This window comes from Lepidochelys kempii, chromosome 14 (genome assembly GCF_965140285.1).
Source record: "Lepidochelys kempii isolate rLepKem1 chromosome 14, rLepKem1.hap1, whole genome shotgun sequence".
Lineage (NCBI taxonomy): Eukaryota > Metazoa > Chordata > Testudines > Cheloniidae > Lepidochelys > Lepidochelys kempii.
This window is the reverse complement of record NC_136393.1, coordinates 47,335,560-47,351,907: the sequence shown is the minus strand read 5'-3', so window position 1 is coordinate 47,351,907 and position 16,348 is coordinate 47,335,560. Positions and strand designations below refer to the sequence as shown.

At 46.0% G+C, this 16,348-nt stretch overlaps 1 protein-coding gene across 1 annotated transcript; it reads left to right on the top strand.

Annotated features, from left to right (window-relative positions):
- Window positions 1–259: 259 nt before the first annotated feature.
- On the top strand, window positions 260–16,289 carry LOC140897579 (killer cell lectin-like receptor subfamily B member 1B allele B). Its single transcript, XM_073310358.2, has 6 exons — window positions 260–448; window positions 7,764–7,862; window positions 8,236–8,349; window positions 11,317–11,471; window positions 11,803–11,912; window positions 12,732–16,289. Exons 1-6 carry the CDS (start codon window positions 304–306, stop codon window positions 12,850–12,852), a joined length of 744 nt encoding a protein of 247 aa, XP_073166459.2. The 5' UTR covers window positions 260–303; the 3' UTR covers window positions 12,853–16,289.
- The last annotated feature ends 59 nt before the right edge of the window (window positions 16,290–16,348 follow it).

Here is a 16,348-nt window from a genome sequence, read left to right as displayed (position 1 = left end):
CCAATGGGAAATATGAATTGTAATTAAAAAGTTCTTATTTTTCAATCTGTTTTCCACTTTTATGCAATGACAAGAATTTCTTCTCTTAAAATGCCCAGAGCTTCTGAACCAAATACACCAGGGAGCAGCTTTCTTTTAATGTAGGAAAAATCAACAGTTTATGTGAAATCCCAGCACCAGCTCTAATGCAATTGTACTTTAAACACTTTATCTCTTAGATTGCTAGGAAAGAAGGAAGTCAAAACCTTCTGATAGACACTTCCTCTGACTGGATACGTCTGTCATCTTGGCTCATGCATAAATATGAGGCAACTCTTAGACAGTCCGTCTTCTTGTAGCCTCTCATCTTTCTCTGCACTTGCCATGGCTGGAGAAATAGTATATGCAGATTTAAACATTCCTGGAGCTTTTTCCACTTCACAGTCACTGCATCCATCTCAGCATCCCAGTAAGTGTATTTAGCTTCTGAGTTTTGTACCAATATGGTCTCTTTTTTTGGTTTGTATTCCACTTTTTGGATGTATTTTTTTGTTTTTACGGGTAGCACAGATATTTATATAAAGTTTCTCTAGAAACAAAGAGCAGGTGTGAGTCTCTATGTTCCGTTTGTGTGTTAGGACTCAGCAAATATGAGGTAATTTACCATCTGTCAGAACTAGGAGCTGAATCTCTTTAATGCAATATTGTGCATTTTATTTTAATGTTAATACACAGTGTCACAGAAATCTTCAGAGCTACTGCCAGTCTGTAGATGCAAATTACATGTGAAGAACAATACAGCTTTATTTTATGGCATTTTTCTACTTACTTCATAAACACTTGGGGGTGGATACTCATGCTGTATTGAAGATGCAGTACATAGTATAGTGGGGTAAGTCAGAGGTAAAGAGCAATGCACTGATCAAGTCTTGGGAAGACTGAACACAAGGAGTCTGGGAGACTCGTATAATTGTCTTTCATTTCTTGTTGGAGACAGATCAGGGAGAAGAGATTGGATTTGGAAAATTACTGAGAAGTCAGTGCAAAGGGTCATGGAGGTGATTCCACATGGTGAGGGAAGTGTGGAGAAAAGGATCTGCTAAGATTCATGAAGAGGCAAGTAGGGAGACTGAAGTCTAGTATCCCATGTTAGGAAATAGGGGAGGAGAAGAGAAAGAAATGAAGGGCAACTTGGTCAATAAAGGATGAAAACTGTGGGGGACGCAGCGAAGGGTTGTACTGGATTCTGAATAGACCTGGATAGGGAAGATTTGTGAGGAGTCAAGTCATCACACTTCAGAGCAATTAAAGCTTGGACAACTCTTAACTCAGGGGATACCAACAAAGATGATCACAGTCATAAAGAGAAGAGGAAAAATAATAGCTTTCAGTGTTCCAGGAATAATGAATATACAAGGGACTGTAAATTAAACTTAAAAGGATGTAAAATGTAAATATATAAATCCTGGTATTTTTTTTACGAGACTCTCCTGCAAAGATTGGTATCTGGAAATAAAAAATCCTAATAATATTTTGCAGAACTGTGGTAAAAGAGTAAATATATTAGCTATTTTCAGAGCATATTTTCTATAAATAGAGTCAGGCTACTAATGAGAGGACATTTTAGATGACTATTCTGCTGTTAATCTTAGAATCAAAATATATAAAGCTGATATTTCAGTTGACAAGCAAATTAAATACTAACGGTCCAGATATTGTATCACTCAGTCTGCGTACAGTACAGCATATGCAGGATTACATATAAAAAGTTAAACCATTATTTAGTTTGCACAGTGAAGCATTCAAGAGTTAGGAAATGCCGGACATACAGTTGCTTGTACAACCTTAATTCTGCCCCACTGTGCAACCATTTTGTGTATGCAATGAGGAGGGATCCTTTGGGAAAAAAGTGGTCTTTAATTACATGGACATACATTGTCATCATGCACATGCACACGGGAGCAGAGATAAGTGTGCTGGGGCAACTGTAAATCTGGCATTTCTTAACTTTTGAGTGCTTGACTTTGCAATCTAAATAACATTCTATTGAGAGTTTTCTTTTTATGTAATTTACTAGAGTTTTTAAAGGACAGGGGTAAAACCAGATTCTGTTATGTGCCACTGTAGCAACCCCCATCGTGTATTTTCAGCAAAGTTAGATCCCTGAAACTTCAGCACAAACTGCTACTGCTTGAACAACAGGACTACTTTAATTAGCTGGCTGCAGCAAAACACTTATCGCAGAGGGAGGAAATAGACCACTGGGTTCAGGTGTTGGTTTGTGGGATGTCTCTTGGGGGAGCCCAGTCCATGCCAGCTCTCTCTCTCTCCAAGCCTCCAGGAGTTGGAACCCCTGTCCAAGTGATGCACCCAGGCCCCGGGGTTATGGGCTGGGTCCAGGATGCTGTTGGGGAAAACCCTGACCCACTTTCTGCCCCCAGGGAGTAGGGGGAGCTCCAGCCCCATGCGGTGCCCTGTGGGGCTAGAAAATGGAAATGGGCCACAGTGGCAGGAGGTGGGTCCCTACACATGTCCTTTACTTCCCTTGGAAGCTAGAGCTTAAATTGTGGAACCACAGTAGTTGCACTTGTCAAAGTGTTTCTAGGACAAGTCTAATTTTTTAACACCATCTCTAACCCTCCTCCCCCCATTTTATCCCAAAATTTGTTAATCTGAGGCCAGAAAAAAAAAGAAAAATTTGAAGTCAATTTAACAAATCATTTAATTATTTTTAATTAAAAGACAGAAAAGCAACTTTTGACTTTAAAAAAAATACACCATTTTTTGTCCATGTATGTCTCCAGAACATCTTGTTCTATTAAGGACATAAGTTTTATTTATTAAATCTCAGTGAGAACTCATGTAAAATGGACTTTTATGAATAATGGGCTACAGTTTTTAAAGTTACTCGAAGTTAAGTTCTTTGACATTGAAAGCACTGAAGTCTTCTGTCATGATTACAGACTTGGTGGAGCCTAGAAACTGTTACTCTTTTTATTTTAAATGATGTTTCTAAGTCTCTAGCCCTTTTCCTCTTTGAAGACAGCCTTGAAAATGTAAAGCGATTTCTAGGGTTGTACTTCACGGTGGCTTTTCTAATTTTGTTACAGTAGGAATATATCAGAGCCATTTTAAAAGCACCAAACATTAGAATGTCAAGAAGTGGACAGTTCAGGGAGTGAGTGTGTTCCCTCTGCCATGGTCTACTGACGATTTTCTAAATCCTTCTCTCACAGTCTTTTTGCACCATCCAACCAACCATCACTTTCTTCCCCAAAATTTGAAAACTATGTGCAAATGTCAACATAGCAAGTGACTAGGAGACTAGTTTCCCATTCAAGGGATTTACTGTTCAAGGGAACTCCATCAGCCACTGCCTGCTCCAATTCTGCTGCCTCCTCCATCAGCACTGGCATTGGCTGAGCCGGCACCGGCCTAGCCTACTGTCCCTCCACACTGGTGTCTAAGACGATGACATATGGGACAGTGATGCTTCCAGGACATGGAAGAATCCCCATTTGGGGACACTACTATGCCATTGTCCTGCATGAGAACATAATCTTTCTGTAGTGTCACCTCCTGATGACTAGACAGTTTCAAGAGCATCTCGGGAAGAGGGCCAATACACTGGAGCTCAAGGCAGGTACCTCTGCAGTGGAGCTGTTCGGTATTCTGCAGGTCCAGGTGAAAGACAAGGTTATTCCCACCAGTCGGGCTGACAAATCCTACAAAGGACATTTGGTTGACTGTTGTGCCTTTTCCCCTGGTCTCTAAGAGAACAGATGGGGTGTATCCTGTCCCATCAGAAAGGTGTCAGTTCCTTCAGCAACACCTTACCCCCAACTCTGTGATGGTGTCAGTGGCCTAGGACAGACCCAGTGCCTAGCCTTCTGCTCTCACAAACAGGGAAAGGAAAAGATTTGTCCCCTTTTTCTACAGGATATTTCCCTCATGCTCTCTAGGACTGTGAGTCTTGAGTTACCAAGGAGTAATGGCCAGGTAGAGCTGTGCTCTCTGGGATACCCTGAACCCCCTCTTGGAGTCTCTTCCAAAGGAACAGAAGCAGGCAGCTAGGGCATTGCTAATGGAGGGGCTGTACAATGGGTAAACATCCTCTTAACACAGCCTTGGATATTGTGATAGGCCTGTGTAGATATTCCTGTCTCCACCCCGAGGCCTGATTACAGCAGCCCAGTGGAGGATAGAAGATCTGCCTTTTAAAGGCAAGGTCCTCTTCAGTGAGAAGATCTGAAGAAGATCAGATCTACCAGGGCCACAGCTAGAAGCATATGCCCTACCCAGCTTGGGAATGATCTGAACCTTGACAGGTTTTCAAAGGGTGGGCTCAGCAACTTCTCAGGCCTGCTCCTCACTTTATGTCACATGAAGAGGTTCCAACCTCTCTCCACCGTGGCCATGGGGAGAGACCTCAAAAGCACAAGAACAAACACTTCCAGCGTTCTTCATCACAGTCCTCCTCCTCTGCCTACAAGCTGCCAGTTTAATGGGACACTCGGGAGCCACATAAGTTTCTGGCACCTTCCCCTCTGACATTCTCTGTCCCCTCCCTTCAGTCTTTGTCTATTCTTCTACAGCAACCGATGCACAGTAACTTCTGATTGCTGGGCTTTGGAGACTGTCACAAGGCAGGGCTTCTGCCCCGCTTGCCAAGGATTCACTGCCACACCCACAGTTGTCTTTAAGTAGGTTTATTGTCAAACTTAAACAAACAATCAGTTCCTCAGATCACCCTTTAGATGTTAGACTCTTGCTGCCTCCTCTCCCGGTGGACTCTGGCAGTCCTGCTTCCTGCGGCTTCCTAAATTTCTCTCAGTCAGCTTCCTTCTCACAGCTGGTCCTCACTCACTGGAACTTTCCCTAACCCTTTATTCCCCAGGTGCAGTTCCCTGCCCTCTTGACTGGCCCAGCTGGGAGCACCTGCTATGGCACAGGACACTGGACCTGCTTCAAGTGACAGGAGCCAGCCACCCTGTGACAGAGACCATTCCATCCAGTTCTGCACCAGGTCCCGTCCCCACTCTCCTGCCTCCTTCCTTCCTCAGGGGGACACCCCTCTCACAAGAAAGTCTTCCTGGAAGAAGGGGACTCACTCCTCTTGAGAGTAGCTATAGAAGTTCCTCTGTGTAACCAAGGGAAGGTACTCTACGCCCACTACTTCCTCATCCCCAAGAAGGAAGGTCTATAACCTATTCTGGGCCTCGAAGACCTGAACAAATATGTCAGGCTTTGGATCCTTCCCTCACTCTTCAGGAGGCTCGTACTTCCCTCTCAACGTGAAAGATGGATACTTCCACCTGGCTATCAGGAAGAACCATTGCAAATACCTGAGATTCTGCATGGGAGTCAGGTACTTCCAATTCACAGTTCTTCCCATCACCTTGTCAACAGCCCCAGGGGTATTTACCAAGTGTCTGCTGATGGGGCTGGCACACAGCAGACATTGAGGGATACGTTTACTTGCATGGATGGATGGATGGAAAAAGCCAAGTCAGAGGAAGCCGCTTGCAGCCTGTTTTTGCTATGCCGTCATATGGTGAAATATCTCCCCTTTACCAACACTATGGAGCAAACTCTCTGCTGACATTGATTTCCCTGGAGTCACTGTCACAGTTCTACAGGATTGGTGCTGCGCTCCAGCTTTTGAACAGTCTCTTGGAGGAACCCCATCAATGTGCCAGATCCCCAGTGGGTCTCACGCATCCTTCAGGGTAGGCCAAATGGCCTCACCTCCTCCTAGACTGAGCTCCTGGGCTCCAGCACTCCTGTTCCACACTGTGAGCTCTGCTCAGTGAGCCCAACTGAGCTAGACTCCTGGCAGAGACTCACACAGCCTACAGCCATTACTGGACCCCAGCCAGTATTTACAGTGACACCCAGAGATGCAAGTAGGCCGGTGCGCCCTGGTGCGGCACACTGGTAAGAGAGTGGCCAGCTGGGGATGGGGCTCCACCCCTCCCAGTGGCCCCTGGCCCCAGCGCCGATGGCCGGGGGACGAGGCCCCTGTCCTGGTGGGCCCGAGCCAGCACCCACAGCCCCTGGGCGGCGTGGCCACAGCGCCCCCAGGCTCCAGCCCCAGTGCTCAGGCGGCCAGGCAGCACAGTCACCGTGCCCTGGGGATCCGCCAGCCAAGCAGCGCCGTGGTCCCTGTCGCCCCGGCCAGCCCCAGGAATCAGGCAGCTGGGCAGCTCGGTGGCTGCACTCCCAGCCCTGAGCTCCCCCCAGCTCCCCAGTCCTCTGCCCTGAGCCCCCCACACCCTCCAACCCCCTGCCCTGAGCTCCCCCACACCAACACACACTCCAACCCCCTGCACTGACTCCTGCACCCCCACCCCCTGCCCTGAGTCCCCCCCCCACATCCCAACCCCCTGCACTGACTCCTGCACCCCCTGCCCTGAGCTCCCACATCCCCCAACCCCCTGCCCTGAGCCCCCCCCCACACACCTCCAAACCCCCTGCCCTGAGCCCCCCGCACTCCATCCCACACCTACATTTCTTACAGGTACTGTCGTATTGCAACCCCCCAACCCTCTGCCCTGAGCCCCCCAAGGGGGGGTTGCAATACAACGGTACCTGTAAGAAATTTAAGAGTGGTAGCCATGTTAGTCTGTATCAGCAAAAAGAACGAGGAGTCCTTGTGGCACTTTAGAGACTAACAAATTTTATTTTATTTTAACAAAGCTTATGCCCAAATAAATGTGTTAGTCTCTAAGGTGCCACAAGGACTCCTCATTCTTTTTGTGAGAAATTTAAGTTACTTTCGCCCCAGTGACACCTCAAAAAGTGTCTTCAGCACAGAGTAGGATTTATTAGTCACCTGGAACACAGCACGGGAAGTCCTTAGGTTAGCAGAGAGACATAAAGGTTAAAACACAGGCCATTCTTGTCTGGCCACAATTCACCAAGCAAGCATTAATGAACTCCATTTTCAGACTTTTTCTCTCTCTTTGACTTTCTTCCTTAGTCAGTTCCCAGGTGAGCGAGACCCCAAGCTTTTTCCAGACCCCACACTTATTACCCTCACCTCTCCCAGTCCTTTGTCCTGAAGCTGGGGTCTCTGCTCTGCTTCTCTGCTGAGAGGTGGGCAAATCCTCCCCACTCTGGATCATGGGTTGCTAGGCGTCAGTGCCCTGGTGGCTGGGCTTTTCACTGTCTTCTCAGAATTTCCACTGATATGGGTCAGCCTTGGCCAGTCCTGTTAATGACCCATTCGGTCAGCTCAGACAGCTAGGTGATACACACACACATCTCTCTCAGGCTAGGCCTACTCTACACAGCTTTTAGCGACACAGCTGTGTTGCTACAGCTGTGCCGCTAAAAGGCACGCAGCGTAGCCACTGTTTGTCAGCTCTCCTGCCGACAAAAAACTTCCACCTCAAACGAGCGTTAGCTTTGTCGGCAGGACAAAGCACTGTTCACACCTGGTGCTTTGGGTTTTTTCAATACCTCCTGAAAGACAAGTTTTGTCATTCAGTTGCTAGTGTAGACACAGCCTTAGTCTATCCTGAAAGCAAATTTAATCTTTTTCTCTTTGGTATTTTCTTCAGCTTCCCGCTACTTCCATCGAGTTAGACAATTAATGTTGCCCTTGTGAGGGTGATGTGGCCTCAGAGTTTTAAACTCCGTGCATGATCATTTCCCTCCTCATATTCCATGAGCCTGAACTTTATCCTTATCTGCATATGAAGTAAGTTGCGCAGCCTCCAAAGGAGAGCAAGTTTCCATGTTTTCTTTTAAATCTTTACCCAAGGTTTTGGTTCTTGCAGATAGCGCTCTGTGCCCGCGCTGGCATAGGATTGCTCTCTGCCTCGGATGGGCCGGGAACATCATCCTGGCGGTAGCTGTGATTGTGTTTGGTGTTTGGGGTGAGTAGCTCAGTGCCACAGATTCTTTGGCTCAATGAATTCTCCTCTTCCTCCGCAATTCCATTTAGATTCTATATTTTGGCCTCCAAAACATTTCTGAATAAATTACCGGGCATTTCATCATTGCCATAGACATCAAGCGTGTTATATAAAGAAAGTAGAGTTGAGAGCTTGATACATGAAACATACATTATTTGGCTGTAACAGATGTGTAAGATGTTCATTCCACATTTTTGCACCTTACGGTGGATAATGAGTGAGATTCCATCTCACACTACTTCTCTGTCCCCATCCTAACTTGATAGATATCCCATAGTATTTGGTGACTTGATACTTTTTAACCTTCTCTCTTTTGTTGCATGTCCTTGTGAAGGACAGACCAGAGGACAGAGAACAACAAATGGAACTGAATGTAATTCCAGCCTGAAGGATTCCCAGTCCTGCTCGAAACAAAGTTTGTATCCAAAGCCAGACAACAACTTAACAGGTAACTGTATCTGCTATTCTTTGTGCTCTTTGCAACCTTGTGCCCACCTGGAAGAACTCTCACTCCAAACTCGCTGATTGAAAATTCAGCTACTGTGTTACAATAACTTATACATAGCTGAGACGTGCCATACCTTCATCTTCCCATCTTTATTTTTCTGGTCATTTGTTCTGTTTGATGGTTGCAAGATAAATACTACAACTGGCTGAAACATTTTCTGATTTTTAATCAGAAAAGAGGGTTTTGTCAAAAAAAAATGTTCATGGCAAAATTTATTTTTAAATTTTCTGAAATTTTTCCAAAGGGGAAATTTTCAGAGAAAAACTAAATATTTTGTTTCAAAATCATGAGCTTTCCCCCTCTTTTCCCCTCTCTCCAGTGAGAAAAAAAGGTAGAAAATAAAAAAGGGGGAAACCCTCTGAAAATTTCTGTCTGGGAAAGTCTCACTTTTCAAGCAGCTCTAATAAATAGGTTTCAGAGTAACAGTCACGTTAGTCTGTATTCGCAAAAAGAAAAGGAGGACTTGTGGCACCTTAGAGACTAACCAATTTATTTGAGCATAAGCTTTCGTCAGCTACAGCTCACTTCATCGGATGCATAAAGTGCATCCGTTTTCAGCTGTTTGTGCAAAGTAGTAGGAGTGACATCTAGTGGTCATTCAAAGTACTTTCAATGTGTATGAAACAGACACATTTTATAGTGTAATAACAATTCTATTATATAAAAAAACTACATTAAAAGAATGTTTTGGCTGCAAAGTCAAGAATTCAGAAGTTAGGGAATGACAGATTTATAGTTGTCTATAAAACCTTAACTCTGCCCTTTTGTATTAGACTCTTGCTGAACATCACATAGACAGTCTGTGGCAGAGTCCGGTCCAGTGCTTTCAACATGAGAGCATCTTTCCTCTTCTTAAAGCCATCTGACTCATCCACTGTCCATCCTATGCATTGAATGAGGCAGGGTCTCATGGAAAAAACAGAATGTGATCATGTCATTAAAGACTGTATCAATGTTTTACAGAGGGGCCGATTAAAGGTTGTCTGGGCAATCTTATTTCTTACACTTCCTAGCTTTCAGCTGTTCACCTTTGCAGCCCAGATAACATTATTTTAACATATATGCAAATGTAACTTAATACTTCCCACTAGGAGAGCCTGTTTTCAGTTGCTTTTATTTTTGCTGAAGATTAAATGTTCACGCTGAACCTTTCCATGCCAGGGGTCTGCCTCAGCCTGATTTTTATTTATTTTTTTTACATTTCAGCCAAAACTGTCCAGCTGTTCATGAGGACCAGGCTAGTGAAAATATATTGTTTTCCTCATGTTAAAAAAATTCTGGAGACTTTGTCTTTCAGAAGCCTTAGTGCTGTCCCCATGCTTTGGAATAGGGACTTGACATTTGGCAAGGGGGTGGCTTACGAATCAGGGATCTGTCCGCCTTTAGCTGCACCTGTGAATATCTGCCCAAATTTGGCCAAGTTTTAAACCTTTGAAAATTCATGATTCTATCAGCAGTGAGTGAGCTCCAGCCCAGAGCTACAGAGGGCTGAGTAGTAGGACTTTCCATGCAATTGCAGCCCTGAGCTGCTGCGGGCAAAGTTTTGGGTCCTGACAGGGGCACTGAGCATGGGGAGCCTGTCTCTCCTGTGATTTCTGAGCCCCACTGAGCCCTAGCAGCATGGAGGAGGAAGTTGCCTAAGTTGCATGCAGAAGGGACAAGAGCCAGAAGGCCGGGGAGAGAGTACATTGGGGCTGGTGGTGGGGGAGAGTTATTTAAACCAATCCTCTCACAAGTGATCACTAACTGTGTTCCTCATTCATTGGGTGCCTGAACTGAGACCCTGGGATCTGATTTGTAGAAGTGTTGAGCAACTGTAACTGAAATCAATGGAAGCTGGGCACTGAACTTACGAAGTACTATAGAACGCTAAGAACTTTGAAAAGTCAAGGCATTTAGGTGCCTAAATCCTGCCTAAATACCTTGTGAGGAGCTGAGTCTAGGTGTCTCAAGTTGGGCACCCGGTGTTAGTGGATACTTTTGACCTCAAACTCTCTGTGCCAAAGTTCCCCATCTGTAAAATGGAAATATTGCAATCCCTTGATCTCACAGGGGGGCTGTGAAAATTCATTACTGTTTTGTGAAGCACTCAGCTACTATAGAAAGGAGTGCCAGAGGAAAGCCCATGAGGAAATTAATAGTTCTGTCTTCAGAGCCGGCTTTGAATAGTGTGCAGTATTACTGGGGCTACACATTGAATGAGAAGAAAATAAAATATTGAACAGCTGCTCGGTAAGTCAGCAGCACCGTCTGTCATGTGCCCAGAATGAAGCAGGGGTCTGGTGGAGAAAACTGGTAGGTGATCATGTAATTACGGACTGGATCATAATGCATATGCACCAGGGGGTCCAATAAAGATTGCACAGGCAACCTCAATTCTGACACTTCCTAACTTTTGAGTGCTTGACTTTGCAACTGTAATACTGTTCTTGTAAGGTGGTTTTGTGTGTGTGTTTGATCTGAACAGAGCCCTCATTTCTTTGGGAGTACTTGGGGAAGCCAGAACTTCCTCTGAGAATCCCTTGCCTCCCTCCTTCTACTTCTAAAGTGCTTCAGAAGTGGCTCAGCAGGGAAGGAGACAGTTTTGTTGTGTCTTTCATTTCAGAGGTTCGGTGCTACTTGGGGGGAAATGCATTGTGTGATACTGAGCCCGTAAAATGTGAATTGTGTGCCCAATCTTATGAATTCATATTCACATTACAGCTCTGCCAGAGCACCTCTCTCCTGACCCGCACCTCCATCTGCTATTTGAATAATGGGCCTTTCCTCAAACAAACAATGAATAAAGAGAAATGTCTTGGCTGAGAATGTTTATAGTTTGAAAGCCCCTTGTGAACATAGGGAAGCTCAGCACTGTTCAGAACCTTCCGGCCCATTTAATGTTGCCTTTTCCATGTCTGTTTCTAGAGGGCTGTGAGTGCAAACTGTGCCTCGCTGACTGGCTGCAGCACAAGAACAAGTGCTATTGGGTCTCTAAAGAAAGTAAAACATGGAATGAGAGTCGTGTGGACTGCTCAGCGAAGAGCTCTCAAATGCTCGTGATCCAAGACAAGGAGGAGATGGTACAGTAAATAAAAATGGCTTAACCTGCCCCTTGAGAGATGAGTGTCACTAGTTATAATGTAATACAATGAGCTTGCAGCAAAACAACAATGCCCCAGCTGTATGACTTTTGGCTTAAGAAAAATCTTTTACAGAGCACGTTAAAATATCACTGTTATGTGGAGGGGAAGGAGGGTGTGAGACCAGGAAAGGGAAACATCAGAAATTGGGTTTATATCTATTGCACAGTTGTGTAGCAGGTTCTCTTCCTTCATTTGCTGAGAGAGCAAAGAAGCCAGAGAATTCTAGCAGGTTATATTCACCCAGACTCCTCCGTCCTGTCACTTACAGGCGTATATACTGAGTATTCCACAATTGAACCTGGTTTGGCTTGGACTCAGTGTTACATCCCCAGAGAGGAAATGGACCTGGTTGGACGGCTCCATGTTCGATGAAACACTGTGAGTGTTCATGGTTCCTACTTTGGCTTTGAAACTGAGTGTGTCTTGCATGGTGCACAAGTGGGAACACAAGTTTAGTGCCCTCTAGTGCTAGCAGGAGCAGAGGCTGTCTGTGAGCACAAGTAAAGTTAAGCACCAGACAGAGTCCTCCCCATGGAGGGATGGTCAGTCTCAAGCCCCCTATGTGCTTGCAAAGCCACAAGATAAAGGGGGGTCAGGGTCTGTTTGGAGAATGGGCATGTCTGGGAAGACTCTTGCTGAAGAGGCACTTGCTGAAGAGTTCACGCCTATGTTAGCTCTCAGCTGTGCTGCTCTGCCTGAGTAAGGTGGCCCTTGTCCAGCAATGCGCTCGTTAATGCAGGGTCAGGGTCCCCTCTCCTGCTGAGCAGTACAGTTCACCTCCACCAGGGCTGCAATGGGGGTGGGGGAAGAGGTGATACTTTCCCAAGCCCCGCCCACCAACTAAGCTCCACCCACTTCAGACACCACTCAGTGCACATGGCACAGTGGTACAAAATAGGACCACACAGGTGCTGCTGGGCTCCTCGGCTTAGCTCCCCAGCAGTGGGGTTTGAATACACCCACGGGCAGTATTGGTCAATCATCGCAGTGGATTTTGCGATGTTTTCCAGCACTGAAATGAGCCTGCCCAGCTCCTTTCCCACTCTGTGAGGCATATTACTAACTAGGGCTCTGTAGAAAAGTATGGATGAAGGAAGTTAGTATGGAGACAGACCACCCCTCCGAATGAGGGATAGCTGCTAAAGATCTTGCTCAGTAAAGCTAAACACCCAGTGACTCCTGCTCTTTGTTCCCCAGGTTCCAGCTAAGAGGAGCTGCTGAAAGGGAGAGCTGTGTGATGATCAAAGGGAACCGTGCTATTTCGGAAACCTGCACGGCTATAGCTAAATGGATTTGTGAGAAAGTTGCCCTGAAATAAGCAGTCACACCAATAAGCTGCACTTACCTAACTAAAATAGCAAGTACCCTTGTTTCTTTCCTAAGAGAAAAACAGATTTGCTAATTAAAGAATTCTAAAGTCTCAGACAAACCCATTTTCCAAGGTATCATAGAATCATAGAAGATACGGGGTTGGAAGAGACCTCAGGAGGTCATCTAGTCCAACCCCCTGCTCAAAGCAGGACCAATCCTCAACTAAATCATCCCAGCCAGGGCTTTGTCAAGCCTGACCTTAAAAACCTCTAAGGATGGAGATTCTATCACCTCTCTAGGTAACGCATTCCAGTGCTTCACCACCCTCCTAGTGAAATAGTGTTTCCTAATATCCAACCTAGACCTCCCCCACTGCAACTTGAGACCATTGCTCCTTGTTATGTCAGATCCATTCACTGTGCTTCTTGTTCTGTCAGATCCATTCACTTGTTTCTCAGGAACTGGGTCTGATTCTTGAGGAGCTGGCTGCCTCCTGCGCATCGTGTGTGAACAGGCACTCTTGGCTCTCAGGAACAGTTTGAAGATTAAAAGTTGTAAAGCCCCAATGTCACTTTTGGAGACCTACGTGCCATTTGGTCACCTCTCAAAGGCAGAGTTTTGAACATTCTTCTACCTGGCCCCACTTTCAGCCATAGCCTCTAATTCTGTGGGAGATTTAGGTGAAGAAGCACCGGTTTGTATTCCCACATCTGGTAGTTGCTTACCATTTATGCACTCAAATCTGAGCACACAATAGTTCTTGTCACAGATCCACAGGGTCTGATCTATGCCCAGCCTGTAACCAGGCCCTTGGACGTGTCCCCTTTAGTGGGCTGGTCCTGGCCCATGGCCTCCAAGACTCCAAAACTGGGCCTTCGGCACCAACGATCCCTGTCTCTCTCTGCGGCTCCCTGCAGTGAATCCAGACTCCTACAGGAGGCTTGTGTACACTGTACCCCTGCAGCACACACTGGGCAGCCTTTTCAATACAAGGTAACAATGTATTAGTCACCTGCCTACAGAATCTGAAAGCCCTTAGGGCAGCAATGAGAGGCAAAGGTTAAGGCCTGGTCCCCAGTGGCCAAGCCAGTGCAATCAGCCAGCCGAGCTGATATGGGATCCATCTTTTCTCCATCTTCTTATGAGTCCCAAGTGCAAACTTCTGTCTCTTCAGAGTCCAGCCCTTCTCCGAGTCATCACTCTTTGCTCTCCGCTTCTCTTCCAAGAGGTGGCAGGGGACATCGCCTTTGTTTGAACATCATGGCCACTGGGGTTCCCATTGCCTTTCCAGATTCTCCACTGATCTGGGTTGGTTTCTACCAGTCCTTTAATGACCCCTTCATACCTCCCCGGACAGCTGTGTGACACAAACACCTCCTGTCTCTTAATCTTCCTCCAAGAGCAGGTTTAACCCTTTGCACCCCCTGGGTAGTAATGTATACAGAAACTGAGGCACACATATCAAAAATATTACAGAAAATGCCCACTTTGTCTGGCATTCCCTCCCCCCTCACCCCAAATATCCTTGAATGTACATTTATGAGTGTGCTATGAGACCTCCCCTTGGAAAAATCTGATCCTAAAATCTTTGCAGACACTGCTCTGGGAATCCACAGGATTCAGCGACTGCACTTGCTAGCCACTAAGAGTCACTCTCTGTCCATAAACTGCTCAGTCAGCCCCAGTTTTTCAGCTTTTCTGGTGGTGGGGGCAGGGCAGGGCAATGTCACTGACTCACAGGGTCTGTGCTATGCCCGAATCTTCCATCAGTCTCCTGCTAGTAACTACTTCAGTGTCCTGGACCCCAAGGATCCCCACTGTTCTGCAACAGCCGGCCTGTAGCCTCAACGACCCTGAGACAGGGGCCAGAGCAACCCATTTGGCAAGCTGAACTGAGGTAGGGTCTGTTCAGACTTTCCTCTTCAGGGTGCAGTGCTCTCAGTAATTATCTGCAGCAACCCCAGGCAGCCTTTTCAACATAAGGTACCAATTCATCAGTCACCTGCCATACAGAAGCTGAAAGGCTGTAGGCTAGCATCAAAGAGGTAGTCGTAGGCCAGAGAGCCAATGGGGAAGGTTCCCATGGGTTCACCATGCCCTGCTTCCCTGGGTTCCATCTTTGTTCTCTCCTTGTCCTGCTCTGACTCCAGCAGCAACCTCACCCCTTTGCTCTCCAGCCACAGCCAGGGTCAGCTGCCTCAGCTTCCCCTTCGGTAGGTGTCATGCCCAGGCATTGAGGTTTACTTGTTCTGTAGGGTCTCCCATTCAGCCATGTGGACTGGAAGCTAGACAGCCTTAGTGGGCTACCTGTCCCAAACACCACCCGCTTTCTCTGGCCCAGGGGAAGCATTTTAACCCCTTGCATGTATTGTTCATAAAAATAAATTCCCACTTTCATCACAGGGGGCGATGGGGGAGGAAGAAGGGTAGGGAGAGACCTTAGTGGCATGGAGAGTCAAGGAAGGCTCAGGGAGAGGGGTAGAGAAAGGAGGGAATCTTGACTGGAAGTGGGACTGGCTTTACCTGGGCCCTGGTGCCTGACTCAATTCCCTCGCTGTGGTTAAGGGACCCCACAGCCCTCCTCCTCAGGGCTGTGCTGCAATTCAAGCAGGCTTCCCCAGGCTCCATGCTAGTTCCTATTCCAGGAATCCTCTTTCGACTCATGACTCCCTTGCAAGTCTCCCCTCACCCTCTTCCAGTCAGTTACCCTAACAGCTGGGTGTTATCATGTTAAGGAGGTAGCTAAGCTAGTCTTCTGCTTCTCTGAAACCTCTTCCCTTAAAGAGCCATGTCTTCTGCTTCTCTGAAACCTCTTCCCTTAGAGAGCCATGTCTTCTGCTTCTCTGAAACCTCTTCCCTTAAAGAGCCATCTCATGGAGCAGGGTTTGCTAGACTCATTCCACCTCAGCCCCTCTTGGTTTGGCACCCTTAACACTGGATTACCACCCCCACATCCCCTCTCAGGCCTTAAGAACTGTGCGACAGACTCTTGCCTCTATCATACCCATGGTGGATTGATTTAAATCACTTTGATTTTAAATTAACTATTGTAATCATGATTCAAATCAGCAATCAGGGACCCTTGATTTAAATAATCAATTTTAATTGTTTTGCATTTGTACTTTTTTATTTTGCTAAAGAAAGGTTAATTCGTTGGTTGATAACCATTAGTTCAAATGAGCATGTCTTTAAATATAGTCTGTACACTAAATTGGGTGCTTCTTTTTGCTAACCAGGGGGCTACACCATACCTATACACATTTATCTGAGCAATTACAGAGCTTACTGTACATTTATTCAGATTAATTTTTACATTTTTTTTTTATAACTAGATGAATCTTTTACTTGTGATTTATGTCAAGCGCTATTTGGATGGAAATTCGATTTAAAGTGCACAAAACCCAGCATTTTAATGTTGTATTTAATAAAACTAACTTACATGTGTTGGATGCATTTTTAAAAAGTTTATCAAAACATTGTTTGCATTTAAAGCCGATTTATTA